A 26,894-nucleotide genomic window follows, 5' to 3' on the forward strand; every position below is an offset into this window, starting at 1 on the left:
CTCTATGGGAGCGATATGTAGGGGGTTGTGGCACATTCCTGGAGTCACCGCTAACAGCTGGTTCTTGAAACTTTGTAATAGGCTTTCTCGGGATAGTTTAAGTGTGTCTTCAAGAGGCTGCCAGTTCCTTTTTTTTTTTTTTTCACCATCTCTGTAACACTATCACACTGGTCAGATACACCTGTGACCATTCGTGCTGCCCTTCACTGTATGTGTGCAATATCCCCTTTTAGGTCTATTTGGTACGGGTCCCACTCACCTGATTAATATTCCACGAGCGGTCGCACGACTGATTTGTAAACAGTATCCATTGTAGGCTGATTGCATTTCCCTAGTATTCTACCAATAAACTGAAACCTACCAGCTGCTTTATCTACGACTGAGTCTATGTGATCGTTCCATCCCTAAATTCTTCAGATGAACATCAAAATATCCACGGGTGTACTCCCGGTCTACAGTGTCCAACGGGTACAATATTTCGGCGATCATACATGTGGCCATCATCAGGTGAACTGACGGACTGAGCTTCTGTGAACGTGCCGGTACGGAGATCCGTACGCTATGGCAGATGTAGATAGCAGGTGACGGCCGAACAGGTAATTCCATATAGAAGTTGTGTGTGATGGTGCTGAAAAATAGACTATATCCAAACAAGCATATCTTCAGTGTTTACCAAATCGTTTATCACGCATTATGCCATAATGATTGTAATCGTCTGCTAGAGGGAGTATATTCCCAACAATATCTTAGGTGTCGATTAGAAAGGAGAAGGAGAATGTAAACACTTTGTTGTTGTGGGTTGAAATTCATGTTTGACAGATGTGATAAATGAAGTTATTTCGTGTTCTGAGAGGCTTATGTGGCTTATTAATGTGCGAGATGTGTAACCAAAAATAAGAAGTACTAAATAAGTAAATTAATACAAGATGGCCTTCCTAGAGGTATGATATGACAAGAATTGTTGTTTTCCCTCGGCCGTCGCGTAATCGAAGCTCATGTAATATCACTAATAACATTCCTATTAATTTCTCCAGTTCACTTGTAGGTGTGATGTAGCCTATATGACAATACAGATCGATGCCGGAACGGAAACAGTAATTCCTTGTTGCAAGATATATTTAGGGCAGCTTAAGAAATTGATTACTTGTTAATGTGTTCTTTTGTGGCGCTGTTAAAACTGCCAACCTTACCTATCGTGACAATGCAACAAAATGCTTTCTTTTTTACTGAAGGGTTTCTCACCATTTTGTATGTCGTTATTAATTGAAATCAAAATTGAAATATCATCCTATCCTTTTGAAGGAGCTATAAAAGTTCAACTGTGTGCAAAATGTTAACAGCAGAGATGTTATACAGAATATTTATTAATAAAAGCAGAAAATGGGAGAGGGGAGGGAAGGATAAAGTACTAGTGAAACGATAGATTTGTCATAGCGTGTGCATATGAGTGCCAAATTGGAATGTAAAAGACTCTTAATTACCAGCAGGAACTGCAGTATCAAATAAATCTTATAGATGCGCTCGACAATAACGTATTTCAGTTGAACGTGAGTTTTTAGATGTATTGTTGACTTTTCCATTCAGGTTTCAACCAATTTTTTTTTTTTTTTTTTTTTAAATTATAAGAAGTGTAGGCTATATTATTCTGTTCAGTGATCAGGTTCATTTTTTGTGTGTCAAGTATTAACATAGTGAATAGTTAGCTCTGTGTTACTAATTACAAATCCCTTGAGAGAATGTATGTACTGAGATACCTATGATGTTAATATCCCAAATGCTGGAACATCAGCTATCTTAAGATTCTGAACTGACAATGTAATTGTTACAAAAAAGGTAGCTATTAGACTTTTGTTGAGTAGGGATAATAATTGGGACTGCACACAATAATCCCAGAATTATAGCATAGAATATAACTGAGGAAAATGAGAGAACTTTCTCATTCCATTTTGATGGAACAGCATTATATGAGAAACTTAAACATTCTTGCATTTCAAATAAATATCCATCATTTGAGACAATGTTTCATAATCTGCCTGAATGCTTCCCTCTTTTCTAACAGGTTCCATCAGTTCAATATTTTCCATTATATGGTATTCTAGTGTACATTAGATCTTTGTGTTTTAAGGAGGCTGCAGTGTCAAGAGTGAACTACAGAGTAATATGAAGTATAGCTATGGATGAAAGGTGATAGTTTGGTTTTGAGATTGTAACACCAATATTTCGTGACAGAAAGGTGGTTTATAGAGACAGTCAGATAGCATGAGGCTTGGATTAAGTTTGAAGGTGGCAATTTGGTTATGAGTTGGCAAAGCCTGTGTATATGTCATAATACTAATTTTCGTTTGTGTATGGCTACTGCGTGCATTCCCTAGTTGCAGCTACATCCTCGATCAAAATCCCAGGTTTATCACTGTGGTCTTTATTTCCAAGTTGTTAACATGTTTTATGGCATTAATAACAAGAACTCTTCCAGCCCAAAACCATCTGTTCCCATGAAAATCTCATTAGGGTTTGTAGTTTAATGTGATAATGCGCTGTTGGGGGCAAAAATTGGCACACTCTTTTAGAGGTTTCCAATTCCTGCAGGATGTATTGCAACACTGCATATGCAGTACATGAAATGATAACATTTATATTTCAGTAGCACAAGTGGTTCTGAGGTACTAGGTATCGACCCAACCATATTAGTATGTGGTGTAGCCTCCACAGGTGGCAAAGCAGTCTGGAGGTCGTGCTGGCCAGGGATGTTGCTGACTGTGTTGCAGAGCACTTTGAGATACATGGGCGATGTCTAACAACATTGTGCTTATAATGAGTGCTGATTAGTGTCCCCTTCAAAAATACTAAAGTTGAACAGGAATTGTAGATTATCACACACCATACCCTAAGGCCTGCAGTGGGGCCAGTGTGTCTTGGACAAATGTGTTTTACGAGACTGCACTCACCAGGTCTACATTGTATGTGCTAATGACCATCACTTGCATGCAGGCAGAATCAGCTTTCATCACTGAAGGCCACAGTGTGCCATTCCATCTACAAGTGATCCTCCAACAGCACCAATTGAGCTGTGCACATCAATGCTGTAGTGTGAGTGGAAGACGGGCTAGAGCTGTGTGTGCACCTATAGTTCCACTACTAATAGCCGGTTAACAATAGTTCGTGTTGACACATCTGGGCTCACAAGGTCTCTTGTCTGTGCTGTGGTAGTTGTATGATTTGCTACTGCTGACTATACGGTATGACGAACCTGGCAGGCTTGTGTGCTGTGTGGATGCCTAGGACCATGTCTGTGGGTGTGAAAATATTCATGTGACCACTGATATCAGCATTGTTGCACAACTGGGAGAGTTTGTTTGAACTGTGCATGATTGATTTGTTTCCCTATTATTAGAAAAAAAATTATTATTTAACATTCCAAGAGGAAACTTCTCCACAAAATTTTTTATTTCTGTCCCACCATCAAAAGGTTCTAAAAGATTGGCCTTATTTGCTACAGCAGTCAACCGCATTATCAACTGTCTAGCACTGAGAATATCAGGCTCTCTCTCTTTGTCAATAATTTCATTATGTATTGCAAGTCTCGGCGGATCTGTTTACTTGAGTGGCAAAGTCAGCACTGGCTCAACCACCCCTATTTGTGGAGCATAGATAACTGCTTCCACATATGCAGCAGAAAAACAGTCTGTATGAATATCTGGTGGTTGTAGTTCCTTGCTGGTCATCCTTACATCTCCAACCTTCTGCTCTTCCATTTATCAATACCACAAAATTTTTGGGGGTTAATGCTTGATAGAAAAATTAAATGGGCCTCCCTTATGTGATACCACACTGTATCCTTTCTCTGAAGGTCATATGTATCTAAGTGGCACCTCATTTAAAACAGACAGAACAGTCTTTTTTCGTTTGTATCAGACTTTAGTCCAATCAGAACTTGATTATGGGGATATAGAATATTCGTGTGCATGACCATACTATCTTACATTGTCATAACACCATTCATCACCACCATCGCCATATGATCTGTGTTGCCACAGGTGCCTTTTGCTCCAGTCCAGATATGAGTTTAGGTGGGAGCTTCTGAACTACTGCTGTCATTTAGGTGTGATGTTCTACTCTGCAGATAAGCTTTCAGATTGTATTCTTTGTCCAGTCATCCACCTTATGCATACATTTTAGCACATTCTGCTTCTTTGCAGCCTCCTGGAATCTGCTTTTGTATTCTCTGTGAAAACTTCATTTCACATTACCTGTCACATTTCTAAAGACTGAAAGTCTTTCCTCCCCTTGGCTTCTTGCAAAAGTCCATGTCCATCTTATTTCATTTCTGAAGAACAGTACTCCAGCTTTGATCATTTGTCCAAGTAGTACCTTTAGGATACCATTTTCATTTACTCTTGTTGCTCTAATGGTGACTACAGTATAGGATGTGCATTTGTTGTCGATGGAGAGTGTTTTAGGTTTTGCCTTTTAGGCCAGTGCTTGATTTTTACTGTCAGGCTTTTAGCCCCTTAATCTGGCAGCATAGATTCTCTAAATGTATTGTGTGGCCAGATTCCCTCAGTTCTCCAGAACCTCTGTGCCCTTTAGTAAAGTGAAAGTAGGATTGCCATCACTCACCTGCTGATGCTGGTGCCAGCGTATCATTCATAGAGGCTCCTGGGCACAGCAACGTGTCGGGAATGGGGTTGCTAATGCTGCTGCTAATCTTTCAATTAAGGTACCTGGACCTTGTAGGTGTGAAGTCCGCACACATTACATCAGCATTGTTAGAAACATTCGATGGCTCTGGTACGAACAGTAGTTGCCTCTCTCTGTGTACAAACTCGGAGAGTTTGAAACCCCTCCCTCCCTCTACAACTTGGAAAATTTCTTGTAGCACATGTCCTCACAAGGAGATAATTTTAGCTGCTGTATCTATTGGGCACTGTCTTTTCAATCATTGTCATCTGATAAGTGACGACACACAGGGTTTGAGCTCGCTGTAGTGAACTACATATAATACTTCAATTTCTAATCCTGTATCAGTGTTTTAATCCTTTACGTCTTAACGTGTGTGTGTGTGTGTGTGTGTGTGTGTGTGTGTGTGTGTGAGTGATCTGATCTCTCGTTTTTATGGCAGATACACCATAAGTTGTAGAATACATTCTACTCTTTACTCACCTTAGCAATATGACGAAGAAGGTTTAATATTTGTGTGTGGGCACTGGTTGTCTTAAAAATGGCATGTTCATCATTAGTCATAGTTTTTGCCGTTAGTCGATGTAGTTTTACCCACCAACTAATTCCGTTTAGTCTCCAGTGTGTTAACTAACGTCAAGAACCAAACAGTGCTTTACTCAGAAACTGGCTCTTTGTATTTTATGATTTGGGCACTTATGGCCACAATGAATTTATAGCAAAAAGATTTAAAAACTTCCTTAGTTCATATTTTGAGTCTTCATCACATAGCATCAGATTTAGATCATAATTTTATTACATTTTCTAACTTTCATGTTAATGTGTAGTTTGCATTCAAGCTGTTTGTCTAGAATAATGAGTGTATTTATTTTGGTATGTGACTGGCAGTTTTATACAAAGATTCCAGTTTCTCACTTGTTGTTATTTGTTTGTAATTGTTGAAAACATGATTTTGTCAATGTGGTCTGTGGTCAGTATTTAATTTACTTACAAATGAGATGTAGCAAAGGAATTCCACCGAATGTTGAATTAATATTTGCCAATGGCTTTATTATGTGTGAAGCAATTTTTGTTATGACTGATGTTGGTGCTTCATTTACACAAACTGAAGTTTTTTAGTGTAGTCTTTTGATCCCCTTTTAATACTCCATATTCATTTATTGAAACAGTTTTCATACTGCTGGCAAATCTTTAATGTTGTGATGTGTGTCTACTTCTGAAGGGGTGTAAAGTATGAAATGCACTTACGAAATAATTATTTGAATTGTTTGACAAGTATTTTATTTAAATATTGATACAAGAAAATTGTAATTAATTGTCTGCTTTGTATGTTGATTTCAGTGGAGACGATTCAACTTTTTTGAGTTGATTCAAGATGTTGACAATGGGAAAATAGCTGAGACACTGAAGGTATGCCACCTGAATGGCTTTCTTTTTGTATTCAGCTCTGTACTGATTTAGCTAGTAATAGTTGGTAATAGAAGAGTTAAATTAGATCAATTAATTCATATTTGATAAGTATGGCATCTCTCATAGACTAAGAATATTGATCAGATTGGAGTTATGTTGTGTATCATTTTTGCAATGTTCCAAAGAAAATACGCACTAAACCTATACACCTATCTCTCCCTCGAACCCTCAACCCCACCAACATGAAGTTACATATAGTGAGTTTCTGGCTCCAAGAGGTGAAGTACTTGGTACTTCCAATAAAACTTATAAGATAATCGGTTGCTTATCATAAACTCAAAGAAACCTGAGATAGACATGCTCTTTCATAATTCAGATATGCCCGACTCCAGGAAAGCCAATGATTTCATAGACCGAAAAACTTTTTGTAATATGTTAGAGAAATTTAAAGTTGGTAAAAAGACAATGAAACAAACTTGTAACAGCAACAACAGCTAAATTTATGAAAGAACATTTTTAACTACGGGAAGTCAATGCAGGTGTCAGAGAAGGAGGTGATTTGTTTGAGCACGGTTCATTTTAGTGGTTAAAAAATGGTGACTATTAGTTGATGACTCAAAGAAGAAGAAGTAAAAAAGGAGTTCCGTATTCTGTATGAGGCCAGACCTTTTCTAAACTATCAGCATTTAATCAGCATATTTGCAGACCTATGGATTTAGATATTTAGGTGGTATTATTAAACTAAAGATGGCGGACAGTGCAGTGCGACATATTGAGAACACTCTTATGAAGATCGGAAAAGTGGCAGGAGGAGGAGGATATATGAAGAAGGAAATGAAGAATGAATTATTAGATGCGGTGAGTGAAATAAGAAAATGCTTAGAATCTTTGAAAAACGAAACAAAAGCAAAGGAGGAGGAGAACAGGAATCCTATGAGAGAGGTTAGGAACATCCAGCAAGAGGAGATGAGCGAGGAAGAAGACAGCTGCACTGCCAGACAACTAGCAACATCTATCGGAGAAACACAGGAAACAGCACGTAGCGGACAGTGGACTGCTGGACACTTAGTGACATCTATTGGGGAAACGCAGGAAACAGCACATAGTGGACAGAGGCAGTCAGAAGAGAGACCTACAGAATCTGAGAAGAACTTCAGCGGAGACATCTTCGGAGTGGGTAGCTCTCTGGAAAACGCAAAAAAAGACGAAAATAACACGGAAATGAGAGAATTGAGGCATAAAATGGAGGAGGTAACTGATTTCCTAAAAAACCAACTAGGGATGTTAATACAGGAGTAAATAAAGAAAACTCTAGAAAAGGAAAGTCACCTAGAACCAGGGAAAACCAAAACTGATGGAAACAACATACAAACTAAGTACAACAACAAAGTTAAGCCAAGGGGAACAACAATATACAGAAATCCTCTGCTCCAGCAACAAAGGCAGCCACAAGTCCAAATCAATGCACATGAGCAGCATAATAAAACCCGAAATCAGGTTAATGAACTAGAGGAACCAACTTGGAGTACTGTGGTAGGAAGAAGCTAGTACAGCAGAAGAAACCAGAGTAAAAATAAAACCATAATGGGTAAAAAAAAAAGAAGGAATGTAAGCATCAGAAACAACAGCATGGCTATATATCAGTAACTTAAAGAGAACCACCACAACTGATACAATAGTGAAATATCTCAACAAGAATGGAATACTGGGACAACTAGAATGTGAAGAACTGTGCACACTGGGCGACAAAAAAGCTGTCAGAGTAGACATTCCGTTTGAAGATCTACAAATCACACAAGAACCAGAATTCTGACCAGAAAACATAAAAGTATGTTGATTTCGTTTCCCAAGATGATCAATGAAAGATGGAGCAGAGCTCAACTAAACTAAGAAGAAAACCAGAAGAACAAGAAATAAAAGCAGTCTTGTGGAATACAAAGGGAATAAAAAGTGCTCTTAACCTAACACCAACAGACATTGTGCAAAACTCGGATGTTCCAATTCTAACATGAACCTTCCTGATAGACAGCTGGCAACATAAAGATTTCTACAATTTTCACCTAATGGCAAAGAAGGGAGAAAGAGGATGGCCCTTGGGAAGAGTATCTATCCTACTGAAACCCTAGATAACCCCCACAAAAAAAATTCATAAAACAAGAAAATAGTATGTTAGTAGAAGCATCAAACATAAATATAATTGCAGCCTATTTCCAACTGCACACAAATGCTGTAGAAATAATTGATGAAATAGTCACACTCATCAACCAATGCGACAGCTAACCCACCATTATTGCAGGCGATCTCAACTGCAGAATAGACACGGAGAACTATAAAACAAGATAAGTCGTTGAAACCCTAGAAGAAGATGGTTTCATGCTGCTGAACGATAGAAAGATACCTACACACACACACACACACACACACACACACACACACACACACACACACATATATATATATATATATATATATATATGCCACAATGGTAAAAGCACCATTGATAATGCACTAACAAGAGGAGAAATAAAAGGAAGTATTCAACCAATATGGCATGACTCCATGACGTCTATACGAAAACACATTCCAATGAAGATAAAAATAAATAATGTCACGCCACCACCAGCAAGAATGACCCTCCAAATCACACAAAGAAAACTAGATAAAGAAAAACTAACAAACCAGCAAGAACAAATAACACAAATAGAAACTTTAATAGAGGAAGGAAACCTTGAAAAAGCAACAAACAAAAATAGAAGACCTCCTAAAAAATTTAGTGATACAAACAAACCCAGAAACAAGGGCGGCAAAAAGATGGTTCGATGCTGAATGCTACAGCAAAAGGAACACTGTTCTAAGAACGCTCCACACATTAAGAAACCAGCATGACAAGGAAACACGAAAACTATACACAGAAGAGAAGAAAATCTACAAAAAAAAAGCTAATAGAAGAGAAGAAAAAAGAATACATAGAAAGAGAGGCAAAAAGAGAAGCGGATGAAGCAGAGCAAGACCACGAAGACTGGCTCATACACCAATTATAGACATGAAGGAATGGGAAGACCACTTCAGTAAAATACTGAACAAATTAGGAATCAAAACACCCCCAAAGAAAGAGAAACAACATCAAACAAAGGAAAAAGACAATGTATGGGAACCTCTAAATGAAGAAGATGTAGAAGAAGTAATAAAAACACTGAAGAGCAAGAAAGCAGCAGGACCTGATAATATATATAATGAACATATATAAAAGATGCGAAAGAGGCTCTCCAACATGTGTGAATCAAACTATTCGACAAATGCCTGGACCTTTGAAGAATTCCGACCTGATGGACACACTTGATAATAAAAGTTCTCTACATAGGTAGAGGAGACCCAATGGACACAAACAAGTACAGAGGCATAGCCCTGGAAAATACTCAGTTAAAGATGTTTTCAAAGATAATTATACAAAAAATCAAAGCCTGTGTGGACAGTCACCTCCCAGAATGACAAATGGGCTTCAGATCTGGAAGATCAACCCTTACGGCAGTCAGGCTTCTTCTAAACAACATCGACGAAGGGCTACAAAAGAAACAAATGTTCTACACAGTGTTCATAGACTTTACCAAAGCCTTTGACCTACTGGAAAGAGATTTCATAGTCCGAAAACTGGAAAACGCAATGGGAGAAGATAGTGTATGGGCAAGAATAATCAAGTGGATCCTCAAATACAACTTAATCACAATATCAGACAACCTCTCTTTTTCGAACCTCATTCTACAATCAAACAGAGTCTTACAGGGTGGCCCAATGAGCCCTTTGCTGTACATTCTTGCCACTTAAGAAGTACTGCGAATTGGAGAAAATGAAGATGATGTATACATATATGCATACGCTGACGACATAGCCATAGGATCAACAGATATACAGAAGCTGCAGAAAATCATTGAGAAAATAGATGAATGGTGCAGTGAACACAAACTACACATAAGCATAACAAAGACAGAAATAGTGTTTCTCAGAAAAGGAGGCAGAACACCCAAGAATGCGGAAATCAACATCAGCAGACAAAAAATAAAAATCTCATCAGACTTTAAATACCTGGGGGTGACATTGCAACCAACAGGCTAAACAAAAATACATCATAACGTGCAGCCCAAGCAATAATAGCAATACAGGACATCAAAAACATCCTACTACTCAGTCTAGAAACGGCCATGAAATTATTCAATGCAAAAATCTTGCCAATCCTGGCCTATGGGATGGAGGTTATATGGGACCATCTGACAGAAAAAAAATCCAAAAACACTGTTCTTGTTGCGGTCTTCAGTCCAGAGACTGGTTTGATGCAGCTCTCCATGCTACTCTATCCTGTGCACACTTCTTCATCTCCCAGTACATACTGCAACCTACATCCTTCTGAATCTGCTCCATGCTGCCCTCCAATACTAAATTGGTGATCCCTTGATGCCTCAGAACATGTGCTACCAACTGATCCCTTCTTCTAGTCAAGTTGTACCACAAACTCCTCTTCTCCCCAATTCTGTTCAATACCTCCTCATTAGTTATGTGATCTACCCATCTAATCTTCAGCATTCTTCTGTAGCACCACATTTTGAAAGCTTCTATTTTCTTCTTGTCTAAACTATTTATCATCCAGGTTTCACTTCCATACATGGCTTCTCTCCATACAAATACTTTCAGAAACGACTTTCAGAAACATCTATACTCGATGTTAACAAATTTCTCTTCTTCAGAAACGCTTTCCTTGCCATTGGCAGTCTACATTTTATATCCATTCTACTTCGACCATCATCAGTTATTTTGCTCCCCAAATAGCAAAACTCCTTTACTACTTTAAGTGTCTCATTTCCAAATCTAATTCCAGCAGCATCACCCGATTTAATCTGACTACATTCCAATATTCTCATTTTGCTTTTGTTGATGTTCATCTTATATCCTCCTTTCAAGACATGGTCCATTCCATTCAGCTGCTCTTCCAGGTCCTTTGCTGTCTCTGACAGAATTACAATGTCATTGGCGAACCTCAAAGTTTTTATTTCTTCTCCATGGGTTTTAATTCCAAATCCGAATTTTTCTTTTGTTTCCTTTACTGCTTGCTCAATATACAGATTGAATAACATCGGGGATAGGCTACAACCCTGTCTCACTCCCTTCCCAACCACTGCTTACTGCTTCCCTTTCATGTCCCTCGACTCTTATAACTGCCATCTGGTTTCTGTACAAATTGTAAATAGCCTTTCGCTCCCTGTATTTTACCCCTACCACCTTCAGAATTTGAAAGAGTGTATTCCACTCAACATTGTCAAAAGCTTTCTCTAAGTCTACAAATGCTCCAACATTTCTATGGAATCCAAACTGATCTTCCCCGAGGTCAGCTTCTACCAGTTTTTACATTCGTCTGTAAAGAATTCCTGTTAGTATTTTGCAGCCATGGCTTATTAAACTGATAGTTCGGTAATTTTCACATCTGTCAACACCTGCTTTCTTTGGGACTGGAATTATTATATTCTTCTTGAAGTCTGAGGGTACTTCACCTGTCTCATACATCTTGCTCACTAGATGGTAGAGTTTTGTTAGGCCTGGCTCTCCCAAGTGGTTCTAATGGAATGGTGTCTACTCCTGGGGCCTTGTTACGACTTAGGACTTTCAGTGCTCTGTCAAACTCTTCACGAAGTATCATGTCTCCTGTTTCATCTTCATCTGCATTCTCTTCCATTTCTATAATATTGTCCTCAAGAACATCAGCCTTGTTTAGACTCTCTGTGTACTCCTTCCACCTTTCTGCTTTCTCTTCTTTGCTTAGAACTGGGTTTCCATCTGAGCTCTTGATATTCAAACAAGTGGATCTCTTTTCTCCAAAGGTCTCTTTAATTTTCCTGTATGCAGTATATCTTACCCTAGTGATATATGCCTCTACATCCTTACATTTGTCCTCTAGCCGTCCCTGCTTAGCCATTTTGCACTTCCTGTTGATCTCATTTTTGAGACATTTGTATTCCTTTTTGTCTGCTTCATTTAGTGCATTTTTATATTTCCTCCTTTCATCAATTAAATTCAATATCTGTTCTGTTACCCCCCCCCCCTTTCCCCCGATATCTAGTCCTTGTCTTTTTGTCTACTTGATCCTCTGCTGCCTTCACCATTTCGTATCTGAAAGCTCCCCATTCTTCTTCTACTGTCTCTCTTTCCCCTGTTCTTGTCACTCATTCCATAATAGTTTCTCTGAAACTTTCTACAGCCTCTGGTTCTTTCAGTTTATCCAGGTCCCATCTCCTTAAATTCCTATCTGTTTGCAGTTTCTTCAGTTTTAGTCTACAGTTCATAACCAATAAATTGTGGTCAGAGTCCACATCTGCCCCTGGAAATGTCTTACAATTTAAAACCTGGTTCCTAAATCTCTGTCGTACCATTATATAATCAACCTGATACCTACTAGTATCTCCATGGCTCTTCCATGAATACAGCCTTCTTTCATGATTCTTGAACCAAGGGTTAGCTGTGGTTAAGTTATGCTCTGTGCAAAATTCTATCAGGCGGCTTCCTCTTTCATTTCTTCCCCCCCACCTCCCCCCCCCCCCCATCCATATTCACCTACTACATTTCCTTCTCTCCCTTTTCCTACTATCAAATTCCAGTCACCCATGACTATTAAATTTTCGCCTCCCTTCACTATCTGAATAATTTCTTTTATCTCATCATACATTTCATCAATATCTTCATCATCTGCAGAGCTAGTTGGTATATGAACTTGTACTACTGTGGTAGGCGTGGGCTTCATATCTATCTTGGCCACAATAATGCGTTCACTATGCTGTTTGTAGTAGCTTACCAGCATTCCTATTTTCCTATTCATTATTAAACCTACTCCTGCATTACCCCTCTTTGATTTTGTATTTATAACCCTGTATTCACTTGAGCAGAAGTCTTGTTCCTCCTGCCATCGAACTTCACTAATTCCCAGTAGATCTAACTTTAACCTATCCATTTCCCATTTTAAATTTTCCAATCTACCTGCCCGATTAAGGGATCTGACATCCCACACTCTGATCCGTAGAACGCCAGTTTTCTTTCTCCTGATAACAAAGTCCTCCTGAGTAGTCCCCGCCCGGAGATCTGAATGGGGGACTATTTTACCAGAAACACTAGAAAAGGTAAAATCAACTTACCTAAAAAGAGCGCTAGGTCTCTAAAAGACAGCAAGATCTAGACTACTGTACCTGCTAGCAAGTGAGACATTCCTAATTGAAGACATCAAACTTTGTTATATGATGCCACACACCAGAGCTTCCAGAAGTCAACTGAAGATCATGGAGGATAAACGAGAAAAAGTATGGCCGGAGTTCTATGGCACCAAAGCAATGACGAACCGCTCATGTACAGCACCAAACTTCGAACTGTGACATATTGTAACTAGATTATCTGTTCACGGCTTTCATCATGTTATTTGCAAAAACGACCCAACCACAACATCTGTATGTGAACTGTGTAACAAAGCCTGTGAATGATATCACGTAGAACTGTGCGGTAAAAGAGTGAAATCTATAAATGAATATGCAAAAATGTAAAATGTCAAGCAAAGTAACTGTATATGACTATTTGGCTGCAATTTTATTAAATAAAATTAAACTATTAGTACTAAATCAGTGATCAAACAATGAAAATTCTGTAAAACTACAGAGGACACACAAACTCATGTCTAGTAGATACAACAAAAAAATCTGAACCAGAAATGCAAAAGTACGGCAGTATAATACAACTGCCTGAATAGATACACTTTACGTTACTTTTTATGACAAAAGTGCCAAGAGTTCAAATTAAACTTTGAGAGAAATTTCTGGTATAATGTGAAATACTTACAGATATCAAATTAAGTGACTAAAAAATACCAAAACAGGAGAGGAAAGTTTGAGGACCACACTGATCCGGCTGAGGGAAAAAACTATACAAATGCTGAAAAGTAATGCTTCTTAATTTTTTTATTCTGCCCTCAATATAATATTTTTTTTTTTTTTTTTTATTATTTTTTTTTTGTATATATACTGATGCGTGTTGCAACCCTCTTCTGCTAGGAGGACTCTAAATTGTTGTGATGAACATGGCAGTGTGTGTAACATAACTATGTTGATGCGTTGACAACAGTGTGCTGTAGTCAAATTTAACATGGCAGAAAATGTGCCACCAACTGAAACCTATAGAAGAACGAAAGCTTTGCATGGTGCTGAAGGTGTTGACATCAGTAATGTGCAATGTTAGGTTCTTTGTGCTCATAATGAAGGACGTGGTGGTGCTAACGTTGACGTGCATGACAAGAGTTCAGAGTGGATGACCTCGTGTGACAACCAACAAGACTCATTGGAATCGTGTTGATGAACTCGTCAGAGAACATCATTGGATGACACAGATACAGCTCTCAGGTAAGTATGACATGTCGTGAGAGCATGTACAGGCCATCATTGCAGAACTGCAGTACAGAAGACTGTGTGCATGATGAGTGCCTCAAATGTTCACTTCTGAGGAACAGAGGAGATTGGATATGTGTCAACAATTTCTATTGCATTCTGAGTCTGAGGGTGATGAGTTTCTTAACAACACTGTTACAGATGATGAAAATTGTGTTCACCAATTTGTCTCCCAAAAACAAGAGATCATCAAAGGATTTCTGCCACGAAGGCTCGCTAATGCCAAAAAAGTTCAAGAACATGCCATCAGCAGGCAAAGTCATGCTCACAGTGTTCTGGGATGTTCAAAGTGTGGCACAGTTGGAATTATGCATAAAGGCACCACAATAAACTCTGCAAGGTACAGCGAGACTGTAAGAAAACTGAAAGCCGAATTCAAAGACTTCCTCCATACGTAGAGCAGCCTCTCCTTCAGCATGACAATGGCCCACCACAAACAAGTCCTGCAACATCTGCAGCAGTCCGATGCCTTGGGTTCACTGTCATCGGATCATCCTCCATACAGTCCCAAGTAGCCACATTTGATTTTCACGTTTCCAAAACTTAAAGAACGCTCTCTAGGCTGTGCTTTGATAGTGATGAAGTGATGCAAGCAGAGGTGAGGTTGTGGCTCTTTCAACAAGGCCAAACATTCTACAGTGATGGTATCAACAAACTGGTCTTTCATTGGGAGAAATTTGGTTCTTGCTAATGTGTGTCTATCGTGAAATAAATACAGTCGGACAATGGAAAATCCAGGCTGGAATAATGATAATACATTGAGGTGACAAAAGTCATGGGATACCTCCTAATATCACGTTGGACCTCCTTTTGCCCGGTTTAGCGCAGCAGCTTGATGTGGAATTGACTCAACAAGTCCGCTGCACAAATATTGAGCCATGCTGCCTCTATAGCCCTTCATAATTGTGGAAGTGTTACCAGTGCAGGATTTTGTACACAAATCTATCTCTTGATTATGCCCCATAAATGTTCAATGGGGCTCATGTTGGGTGATCTGGGTGGCCAAACCATTTGCTTGAATTATCCAGAATATTCTTCAAACCAATCATGAACAGTTGTGGACTGGTGACATGGCACATTGTCATCCATAAAAATTGCAGCACTGTTAGGGAACATGAAGCACGTGAATGGCTGCAAATGGTCTCCAAGTAGCTGAACACAACCATTTCAAGTTGATCAGTTCAATTGGACCAGAGGACCCAGTCCATTCTATGTAAACACAGTTCACAGCATTAGGGATCCACCATCGGTTTGCACAATGCCTTGAACCCTACCACCAGTTTTTACCATCTGAAATTAGGACTCATCTGACCAGGTCATGGTTTTCCTGTTGTCAAGGCATCCAGCTGATATGGTCGTGAGCCCAGGAGAGGCACTGCAAGCGACATTGTGCTGTTAGAAAAGACATTCGCATTAGTTGCCTGCTGCCATAACCCATTAATGCTGAATTTCACTGCACTGTCATAATGGCTACATTTGTCATATATCCCACATTGATTTCTGCAGTTATTTCAGGAAGTGTTGCTTGTCTGTTAGCACTCACAACTTTGTGCCAACACTGCTGGTCTCGGTTGTTAAGTGAAGGCCGTTTGCCACTGTGTTGTCCGTGGTGATAGGTAATGTCTGAAATCTGCCATTCTCAGCCCACTCTTGATGCTGTGGCTCTCGGAATATTGAATTTCCTAATGATTCATGAAATGGAATGTTCCACATGTCTAGCTCCGACTAGCATTCTGTGTTCAAAGTCTGTTAATTCCAGATTTGCGATCATAATCACTTAGGGAACCTTTTCGCATGAATCACTTGAGTACAAATGAAAGCTCCGCCAATGCACTGCCACACTGCCCCTTTTATACCATGTGTACGCAATACTACTGCCATCTGTACATGTGCATGTCACTCTAGACCTGAAGAATAAAATGTAGAATATTAATGAAATGTCTTTTATTCGAAAAGCTTTAAGACTTTTCACATAAAAAATTTAGAAGCGTTACTTTTCAGCACTCCCTTGTCTATGACATTAGGAAATTCTAAGGCTACATATGTAGTGTGTATAAGAGCAGACTCTCAAAAAGTGACTTAAATCTTGCCATATCAGTAAAAATCAGAATAATTGGTTTAAAGAAATTAATGAAGACCAAAACAAAATTGGCATTCATGATGAAATCGGTTAACGTAACTCAAAATCCAATTCTCTAAATCTCAAAAACAAATTTGCTGAGAAGCCCACTGGACAAAATGCAGCAGCAACTGAAAAATATAAGAAGAAACACATTGAAAACACAAAAATATGTTGGGATGCTAAGTAAGTTCAAACACGCGATGCTAAGTAAGTTCAAACACGCTCCTCAGTTGGCCGTATTGAGGAAACAACTAAAAAGAAGTGCTTGCTATCTTACCTGTGGAAGCTGAGAAGAAGGAAAGATACACAATAAGATAACTGGCAAAAGAGAGGGAGTATAAAAAATGGAACTGATTGTGTTTCTATTGAAATAGAAGTAAGGAGTATTTAATGATGGAATATTGATGGGAGAAAGGTGAGGTATGGAGTGGGGGCAGAGAGTGATTCTTTTTCTTTTTTTGGGGGGGGGGGGGGGGAGGGGGAGAGAAACAATGGAGGAGGTCATAGATAGCAAAGGTTGTGAAGAGGTATAAAAAAACTGTGTGGTGGACCTGGACTTATCCATCATGAGCAATGTTCTTAAGGGCTGAACTTTCCAGGCATCTGTCAAGATATTGTGGCAAAATGACTTTAGTCACAGCCTTTCTTTTCAGTATCCTTTCTTCCGGGAGTGCTAATCCAATAAGTATGGAGGAGAACTTCTGTAAAGTTTCTTAGGTTAGAGAGGTATTGGTGAAAGTAAAGCTGAGACATGAGGACGAGCAGTAAATTGTTTCGAGTTATCTTAGTTGGTAACAGCATTGTCTATGGAATGCAAAACTCTGGGTTTGAGACCCGATCTGACAGAATCTGCAGGGAAGTTTCAAAACCGAGCAAATTGTGCTGCAGAATTAAAGATTTATTCTTGAAGGTGTTCAGTCTATGTATGGGAAGAGGTGTGGGAAACTTATATCAAATGATAAACATGTTTTTGTGCCTAATAAAGTTAAGAAGTGTTGTAGAAGCTCATAATTACTGATGGGATCAGCTTGTATAATATAAAGTATTTGGATGTTTGAGCTGTGCTCCAAAAAATACATTTATTTTAACATGTAGTAACTAATTCAAAGTGTATGGTTTGACTGACTACTTTGAATATTTGAAGTGTTAATGTCTCTTTAAATGTCTGTACATGTTTGTTTAGGCTATTCTGAGGCTCTGTTCTTTCAATTCACAATATCTCTTCAAGAATTTGTCTTGTTATTTTGATACAATAATAACTTTACCTTGTAACAGTTGGTTCATCATTATTTGTTGATTTACTTACATGCATTTCTAAAAGAACAGTCACTGTTGATGGTCCAGAGCTCTATGAAATACTTCAGAATTAATTTGCTGGCTGCAAATATATTGACATCAATTTGATTTTGTAATTCTTATTTTCAGTATATTTGTAATTTAAAGTTATAAGAAGGCAGAATGTCTGGCCAACACTTGCCTTCAAGAGACAAAATTTTAAGTAGGCCTACTGCTAATAGACAAACATAAAATTACAAGATTATCTCATATCCTTCTGACTGGTAGTTCCTTCCTTATAGAGGAAAGAATGAAAAGTAGGGATATATCAGTAAGGAGGGATAAGTCACTAAAGCCCTCTGAGGTGAGGGACTCCCTTGTTTTGAGGATGCCGTGATACAGACTTGGGTTCATAATGATACTTTGCTTTATGTCATTGCGGTCTTGGTACTTAGTTATGTTCCATTCTGACTTTCCTTTCTATATGCTCACTGCTTTTTAGCTTGTTGTTGGAATATTTGCTGACACTCAAGTGGTTAATTTTCATAGAATCTGAGTACGTTTAATAACTTCCGCTTCTTTATACCTATTTTACAGTATTCTTTCCATACATTGTTATCTTTTTAAAGTATCCTTTGTTTTCAGTCCCAGTTGCACATTTTTTTATACAGTTTCAATCTTTCAATCTCCCTGGACCATCTCCAGATCTAAAAACAAAATAAAGCTAGATATGTACTTTCTATTATTTTACAAAATTTGTATGAGTATTTTATATAGATGTGAAATTTTTCATGTATATTTGTGTCAGCAACCTGTTTTGTATCGAAACCAGACTCAGTTGTGATATGCAACTATGGTCCATGTTTTAAATAGGCATCTGGTGGAGGTAAGGGAGAAAAATTGGACTGAGGAGGTATTGGGAAAGAGGAAGGAAGCCAGGGAGGAGGAGTGGGGAGAATGTAATGAGCATAGTGGATTTACGTTCGATAAAACATTGTATTAACTCCTGTAGAGTGCACCACTGCCAAGCAGAAGCGAATCCAATTAACTATAACTGTCGCTCCTGTTCCCTGCAATTTTAGTTGGTTCACGTAGTTTCACTTTTATAATGTTACTGTTTTATGCCTTTTATAAATTTATAATTCCTTTTAATATTTTAAGACATTTCATTCAATTTTAGTGACTTCATGTAATTCAACATTAATAATTTTACTATTTTATACCTTTTACAGTGTGCACAGGCATTGTTCTACAGTGTTAACATGTTATCGATAATTTTTATGCTATTTTACTCTTATAATTTCAGCGTAAGACTCCCTCTTCTACACAAGTTTTTACAATGTTTTATCTAATGTAAATTTGTCATGTTCACAACATCCCTCCCTTTGTTTTCACACTCTTAATGTTTTAATGATAACTTTTACATAATTTCACCTTTTAAAATTTAGTGTAAGATTCTTTTTTTCTATACATTTTTCTACGATGTTATATCGAATGTAAATCTGATGTGTTCATGACACGCCTCCTCATTTTTACAGACTGTTAATATTTCAACAAAAAAATTCATAATATTACTTTTTATAATTTTAGGGTAAGACACTTTTTTTATACAAAGCACAATAATGTTACTGACTGTAAATCCATTACACTCATCACATCCCTTCTCTTTCCCCTTCCTGCCTTCTTTCTCCTTTCCCAATACCCCCTCACTCCACTTTTACTCCCCTCCGCTCTCTCCATTTTGCCCCTCTCCACTCCCTCCACCAGCAGCCTATTTAAAACGTGGACCACCGTTGCTTACCACAATACTCTGATGTATGGTTCCGATACAGATACAATGGTTGCTGATGCAACTGCACAGGTAAACTCTGCAGCTGTGTAAAATTGTAAAGTAATAGATAATACGTTTAATGTTACTTTTTTCAGATCAGAAAGTGAGCCAGGGAGATAGAAACTAGTCATACTATGTAAAAACCTACAACTGTGACTGAAAATAAACAAGATTTTAAAATTGTTTTAAATATTATTAAAGTTTGCGACTCTTTTGTGGTGAATATGTTGGCAATACAGGATTTTCACTTACTCATTTTGACACCCAAAGAAGGATCCTTGTTCTAACGTGGATACCAATGTCTCTTTTTGTGCTGTTCATATGACACGTCATGTGGTCCCTCCCTTTATAATTAAGTGTTCTTTTACCAATATTCCAGGACAGAAAAATTACTGCATCTACTAGTGGCCATGGGCATCTTGTATTTGGAGACTCTGAAGGAAATATTCATTTAGTAAGCCGCTTGTTTCATGTGACTTCTTTCCGAGCACATGAACTGACTGTTAATTTTGCAGAGCAGCTACGGCATTCTGCTATACTTGTTACTGTTGGGGTAAGTGAAAGAGAAGTTTCGAAGTTTACCATTGGCAATTACTGTAAATTAATTTTTGTGTGTAACCATCTTCAAGTGTAATATGGAGAATGGTAAAGTATCACTGTTCTGATATGCCAAATTGCAGGTAACAAATTCTTTGTACTGTATAGAGTTGGACGTATAAAGATATATGGGATTGATCTTTACTTTCATCCTGAAGCATTGGTGATTCCTTAGAGACAATCATGTTGCAGAGAAACAAATGGGTGAAAAACAGGACCTGGCAGAAATCTGTGCATAACACAGAAGATATTGAATTTTATTGATGAAAAAGGAAAATATAAATATGTAAACTGTAGAAGCATGAATGACTAGGAGAAAGATAGATGCTGGCTGTAGGAAAACTAAAGAAACCTGTGAAGGAAAGAGAAGCATCTGTATAAATATTATGAGCTTAGGTTGCAAGCCATCACTGAGCAAATAAAGTAAGCCTGAAAGGTTGAAGGACACAATATAAGGGCTGTACAAGAGAAATGAACTTGAATACAGTATTGTAGAAAGGAAGGTGTAAGCAGATGAAGGTAATGGGAGATGTGGTATGGGAGAAAAATTTTTGAAGAGCACAGGAACACCTAAGTCAAAACAAGGTCCATGGAGTAGATGACATTCCCTCAGAGTTATTGAATCCTTGGGAGAGCGAGTCATAAGTAAACTATTCCACTTGGTGTGTAAGATATATGAGTCGTGCAAAATACCCCCTGACTTAAAGAAGAATGTAATAATACTAAGCTCAAAAATGCAGATGGCTATAGGCATGACTATTACTAAATTTTTGGTTTAACAAGCGTTTGCTACACAATATGGTAATAAGTTATTTACAAAGAATGGAAAAACTGGCAGAAGCAAAAATCAGGGAAGATGAGTTTCAGTTCTGTAGAAGAGTAAGAACATATGAGACAATACTGACCTTACTATTTTTCTTAGAAAATATGTTGATGAAAGAGAAACCTACATTTATAACATTTGTATATTTAGAGAAAGCTTATACAGTGTTGACCGGAATACACTCTTTGAAATTCTGAAGGTAAGAGACATAAAATTCAGGGATAGAAAAGTTATCAACAACTTGTGTAGAAACCAAACTGAAATTAAAGGAGTTGAAGGACAGAAAAGGGAACCAATAGTTGAGATGGGAAGGAGACAGTTTGAGAAGTGGTATTGGAAACCAATGGGAAGTTTGGAAAGGGAATTAATGTCCAAGAAGAAATAAAAACTACAAGGTTTACTGATGACATTATAATTCAGTCATTGATGGCAAAGGACTTGGAAGAGCAGTTGAACAGAATGGATAGTGCCTCGAAAATACATTATAATGTGAATATCATCTGAAGGAAAACAGGGGTAATGGAATGTGGTTGAACTAAATCAGGCGATGCTAGGGCAACTAGATCAGGAAATGAGACCCTAAAAGTAGTAGATGAATTTTGCTCTTTGAGAAGCAAAATAACAGATGATGGCAAAAGTAGAAAGTGTGCAAAATCCAGACTGGTAATGGCACGAGAAGCATCTCTGGAAAAGAATATAAATTTGAATGTTAGGAAGTCCTTTTGGAAGGTATTTGTCTGGAGTGTAGCTGTGCACGAAAGTGATACATGCGTGATAAGCAGTGACACATTCTCTTCATTTCCACTGAATATTGCACACATAGAACAGTCATATACTACATTTATTTGCATACTCCACATGCTTTCTTATGGTATGTGGCGGAGGGTACTTCTCACATCACATCATTTCCCTTCTTTTATGTTGCATTCGCAAATAGTGCATGGGAAGAATGAGTGTCAGTAAACCTCTGCATCAGCTCTAATTTCTCAGTTTTACTCATTCCTGTTGTTTTGTGAGGTATATGTGGGAAGAGTTGCTTGCCTCTTCCCAGAACTTACTCTCTAGGAATTTCAGTACTAAGCACACCACCTCTCTTTTAGTGTCTTCCTCTGGAATTTGTTGAGAATCTCTGTAATTCTGTTGTTCTTTACATTTAGAAATTTAATTGCTTATCCTTGCTTGAGGAGGTAGGCTACTTGATGTAGTACATCAAAAAATAACAGCTGGAGATTTTTTTTACTATGTATGAAAGAATTAATTCTTAATATTCCTGCATTATTAATAGCCACTCCATTGGTTTGGCAATAAGTCCTAATATTCCTACAGTTTTACTAAGCATCGAATGTAACAACCTGTAACTGTAATGTTCTTGTCCTGCATCAGCATTTAAAGGAAAATAAATAGCAACTGTATTGCTAGGAGAATACTGACCTAACAATTTATCTTAGAAGATTGGTCGAAGGAAGGGAAAACTTACGACAATATTTACTGGAATATCCTCTTTGAACTTTTGAAATCCAGTAGTAGTTTTATAGTTTGTCAGCACTGCAAATATTGCTTGGCCAATAGCCTGCTTTCATCTTTCATTGTCCGAGGGTGAAACAGAGGCTTATGTAAGTCAAAAGATACGTTTTTACACCATGCTGTTACAAATATATAACTGTCAAATCTTAATTCAAATTTCTTTTATATTCTTGGTTTTATATTTTATCTTATGCGACATTAGTTGTAAGTATTTTGAGATAATTATTGGACCTGTGAGCACATAAGCCTCCATGGCCTTTGTCAGTATCATGAAAATCTTTCAGGGTGTACTGCTTTATCATTAGCATGTTAAATACAAGGTGTCCATAAATAAAGTTCCAGTTCCAAAATGCTGTGGAAAGAGACCCACTGCTCAGAATGACTTCAAATCTGAACAGCACATTATTGATGCAGAAGGAAAAGTCATAGAACAAAACATGATTTAACAAAAATTTTACCAATAGGTGGCACTGTAAGCATTTTAACATAAATGGGAATGGCTACAAACGATAGACGAATCGCAATACAATGGTTATAGTTTGAGTTGCACATTACACCGTCCATATTATTCAGTGTGCACGAGAGCACAAGTTTGGTAATCAACGGTCATGGCGCTGTTGGGTAAGACCATCTGTCACAGCAAGATTGTACCACATTGGATGAGAATAATCAGTTTGTAATTGTCTTGAAGCCAAAAACCACATAAAAAGCAAAATGACATTGGTTTTCAATTTTCCTTAGGCCAAAAACTGAATAAAAAACAAAATGACATTGGTTTATAATTGTCACTAGACTGGCAAAAGACAGGTTCACTATGCTGTCCACTGTTTTCTGACAAAAGTTGAAATCGAGAAACAGCATGTTCCACAACTGATCAGTGTTTCTCGGGGGTCACGTTCAAAATGTGTTGCACAATGCATGCCTTCAATTCAGCTATATTCATAATTGGAGCACAGAACACATCATCTTTCAGATAACCACTCAGCCAAAAGTCACACGGATTAAGATGAGATGATCTGGATGGCCAGGCTGTAGGAAATGGACAGAAAATAATTATAGCATTTCAGAAATGCCTCTCAGTCAGTTCAGTAGCTGTGCAATTTGTGGAGAAGCACTGTCTTGCAGAAAAATGATTCTACCCACACATCCATACTGTTGAACGGTTGGAATGATGTGGTGCACAAAGGACTATCAAAGCATTTACCAGTGATGGTATAGGTAACAGGACTTGCAGGACTCATCATCTTGAGAAAAAAAGAAAAAGAAGGTCCTGCAATAAATGATGCCGTCAACCTGTAGCGGTGCTACCTGCTTTATTTCGTTTGTTGTCCTCAGTGTCAACATACTGGCTAAAAAAATAGGGGGTGAACGTGCAGTACTGTCTACTGTAAATGATGTAGCCGACAGATGCACAGTTGCGTTTCACAGTCTTTTACTTTCACTTTTCACAAGTTACTTGTTTAAATGATGAAATTAACATGTATCATTATGTAAACAATACTTTTGACAAAACTGTTAATTACTTTGGAATTAGTGAAGGGCTGGTTTTGCTAACATGTTTTCGATTAGAGCCAAATAGATACTTTAAGATTACTAGTATTTCATCTTCCAAATGTTTATAATGATCACACAATTTATCTTTGTTTGTAAGTCAACAATTGAATTTAAGTTATGAAACAATTACTGATTTCGCCCTATAATGAATGCTTTACCAGCAGCACATGATAATTCATAAAGAGAGTCATGCTGGGTGTCTCAGACGCAAACTGAGGAACAGCCATGTGTTGCGCATATCTATTGGTACGCATGTACGCATATTCTAGTGAAATTTGTGTCCCCCCCCCCCCCCCCCCCCCCCCTTCCCCCTTGCGTCAGTAATATGCCGTTCAAATTTGACGTCATTCTGAGAAGTAATTCTCTTTCTACAACATTTTGAAGCTAGAACTTTAATTATGGACATCTGATATTGTGTATTATATAAAACCAATTAGTTTTTTGCTGCACTGAAACTAGCATCATTTGAAGTAATTATGCTAATGTAAGATAGTATGGGTAAGTCATGCGATACCAGTACATTTTATTGCAACTGAATTGTGGTGTCTGATCCAAGGAGCATTTCATCTCTGAGGACATGCAGGCATTAGAGTTTCCACGTGCTCTGAGTACCTCTGTCACCAAAGCCAGTGGCAACCGGCAACAATATGTAGCAGACAGGGATCACAATTGACTTTTGCAGATTGTACTGCTAGTTAAGTGGACTACTCTGCAGCAAATTACTCAACAGTTAATAACCAAACATGAACAGTAATAGGGCAGATATGCTATCCAGAATCATACCTTCACTATGGCCTACAGGAGTGACTGCTCAGTGCAAACACCTGGACTGATGAGCTTTTCTTAATGTTGATATATACCAGTGGCAGAATATGAGTACATCAACCATGTGAGATAATGCTCTCCACTTGTCTGCATTGCATTATTCTGTCAGTTTGTGCAGGTACTATCAAGTGTAGATTGAAATGAGGCTACTGATAACTATCAGAAGTTTTCATTCGCCAATGCTAAAAACTATATACTTTATTTCAATATAGAAATGCATTGTACATGCTAAATAGGCAAATAAAAGAAGTACTTTCTCTATATATCATTAGGTACAATACAATATGGTTTAGATTTTAGCCTCTTCAAAGTATCCACCCTTGCCCTCAAACAGCTCTGCAAACTCTTGGTGTTCTGGAGATAAGGGTCATTCCATGTCAAGTGTCCCAGTTTAGAAGATGATCCCAGCTCGACCATCTTAAATTTTGATGAAATTTGTACAGGATGTACCTGAGGGCCCTACGTGAACTTATGCAAAGTTTCAGGCCCACCTGTAACTTGGTTTAGGTGCTAGAGCCATTTTCGTGAAGACCACTTTTACAGAGACCGAAAACTCTTGAAGAAATTGTCAAGTTTGGCATTCCAGTTTTCCTAATGTAAAAGAGCTAGACTCTTGCTTCTGGGTATAGTGGTACAACTTTATGTGCTCCACACACAAATGTTGCAAGTAGAGTTCAGAAAGCAATGCATTTGGCATAATCTCAGTTCAAAGTGGGTAACAAATCATGTCGCGAGAAATTTGCCCCATAGTTTAACGAGGCATAAGTAGTGGAGAAAGTGCGCTATGGACCTAGTCTTTTGCCAAACTACTGTCTGTCTGGGTGTTTTGTACATCACAAATTTTGGCCTGGCTTGTGTGTTTAGTTACTGTAAATTTGCTAAAAAACATGAATGTATCAAAATATACCCGTGTCCAAAGTCATGTTCTCAAAATGGACGCCTACCACATTACATTAATTAACACCATTCAACAGAGCACATTTCATTCTATTAGAAAAACTTATTTTCATTTTGGTGTCTCTTTGGGTAAGGTGCAAAAAATTCACCTGAACTATTGACGTTTTTGGTAATTCGGAAAATCCTTGCATTGGTCCATGGTGGCTATGCCACTACCAATCTCAAGACTGGTAACCCCATCGCCCAGGGGCCACGCCCGATAGCCATGCAAGGTCAGCCATGGATGGGTTTCTTTACTGCAGGTTCCCAAGTCTGAATGTGGGTATCTAGCAGGTCTCCAAGCCTGTTTTGGGTGTCTCTGTAGTTCCCAAGCCGTAATGCAAAATTCTTCAATTGTTAAATGTTTCAATTGTTTGATGATGTACAAAATTGTTGCTTCTGGCAAACTGTATTGCCGCCCCATCATTGAAGCAGCTGGGACTGGTATGACTGCAATTATCTGTTGTTCTGGGATCCAGCATATGTCTTTTCTAGTAGGCCAATGAAATGATTGAGCAGCTCCATGAGGTTGCATGAAATTAATCAAGGCATCTCTTTTTTTCACATGGAACTTCACAGATATTTCCTATCCACCATTTTCCATCATAAACACAAGCAACATACAGGCCAGGCTGTAATTCATTAATGGCAAAATGTTTAGTAGCAACTTTAGCAGGTCGGTTAACATTTTCTATAAAGGACAATGTATCATTTGGTACTCTGTTAATCTTAAGTCGCTTTTCATCAATTGGCACAAAATGGCGATGGTCTCTTGTACCAGACACTGTACATCCATCCTCAAAACATTTCTCTTGATCAAGTTTTGCAACTTCAATAATTTCTTCTTTAATATAAATA

The 26,894-nt window shown here is 38.1% G+C and overlaps 1 protein-coding gene across 1 annotated transcript in view; it reads left to right on the forward strand.

The window, feature by feature from the left end:
* Window positions 1–744: 744 nt before the first annotated feature.
* The window catches only part of LOC126458065 (vacuolar protein sorting-associated protein 11 homolog), a 177,810-nt gene continuing 151,660 nt past the window's right edge, over window positions 745–26,894 (forward strand). The window contains exons 1-3 of the mRNA XM_050094866.1: window positions 745–941; window positions 6,019–6,087; window positions 20,157–20,330. Of these exons, the coding sequence (XP_049950823.1) occupies window positions 927–941; window positions 6,019–6,087; window positions 20,157–20,330 (258 nt within the window). The 5' untranslated portion in view covers window positions 745–926. The remainder of the gene's footprint in view (window positions 942–6,018; window positions 6,088–20,156; window positions 20,331–26,894) is intronic.

Source organism: Schistocerca serialis, chromosome 2 (assembly GCF_023864345.2).
Source record: "Schistocerca serialis cubense isolate TAMUIC-IGC-003099 chromosome 2, iqSchSeri2.2, whole genome shotgun sequence".
In the NCBI taxonomy this organism is placed as follows: Eukaryota; Metazoa; Arthropoda; class Insecta; order Orthoptera; family Acrididae; genus Schistocerca; species Schistocerca serialis.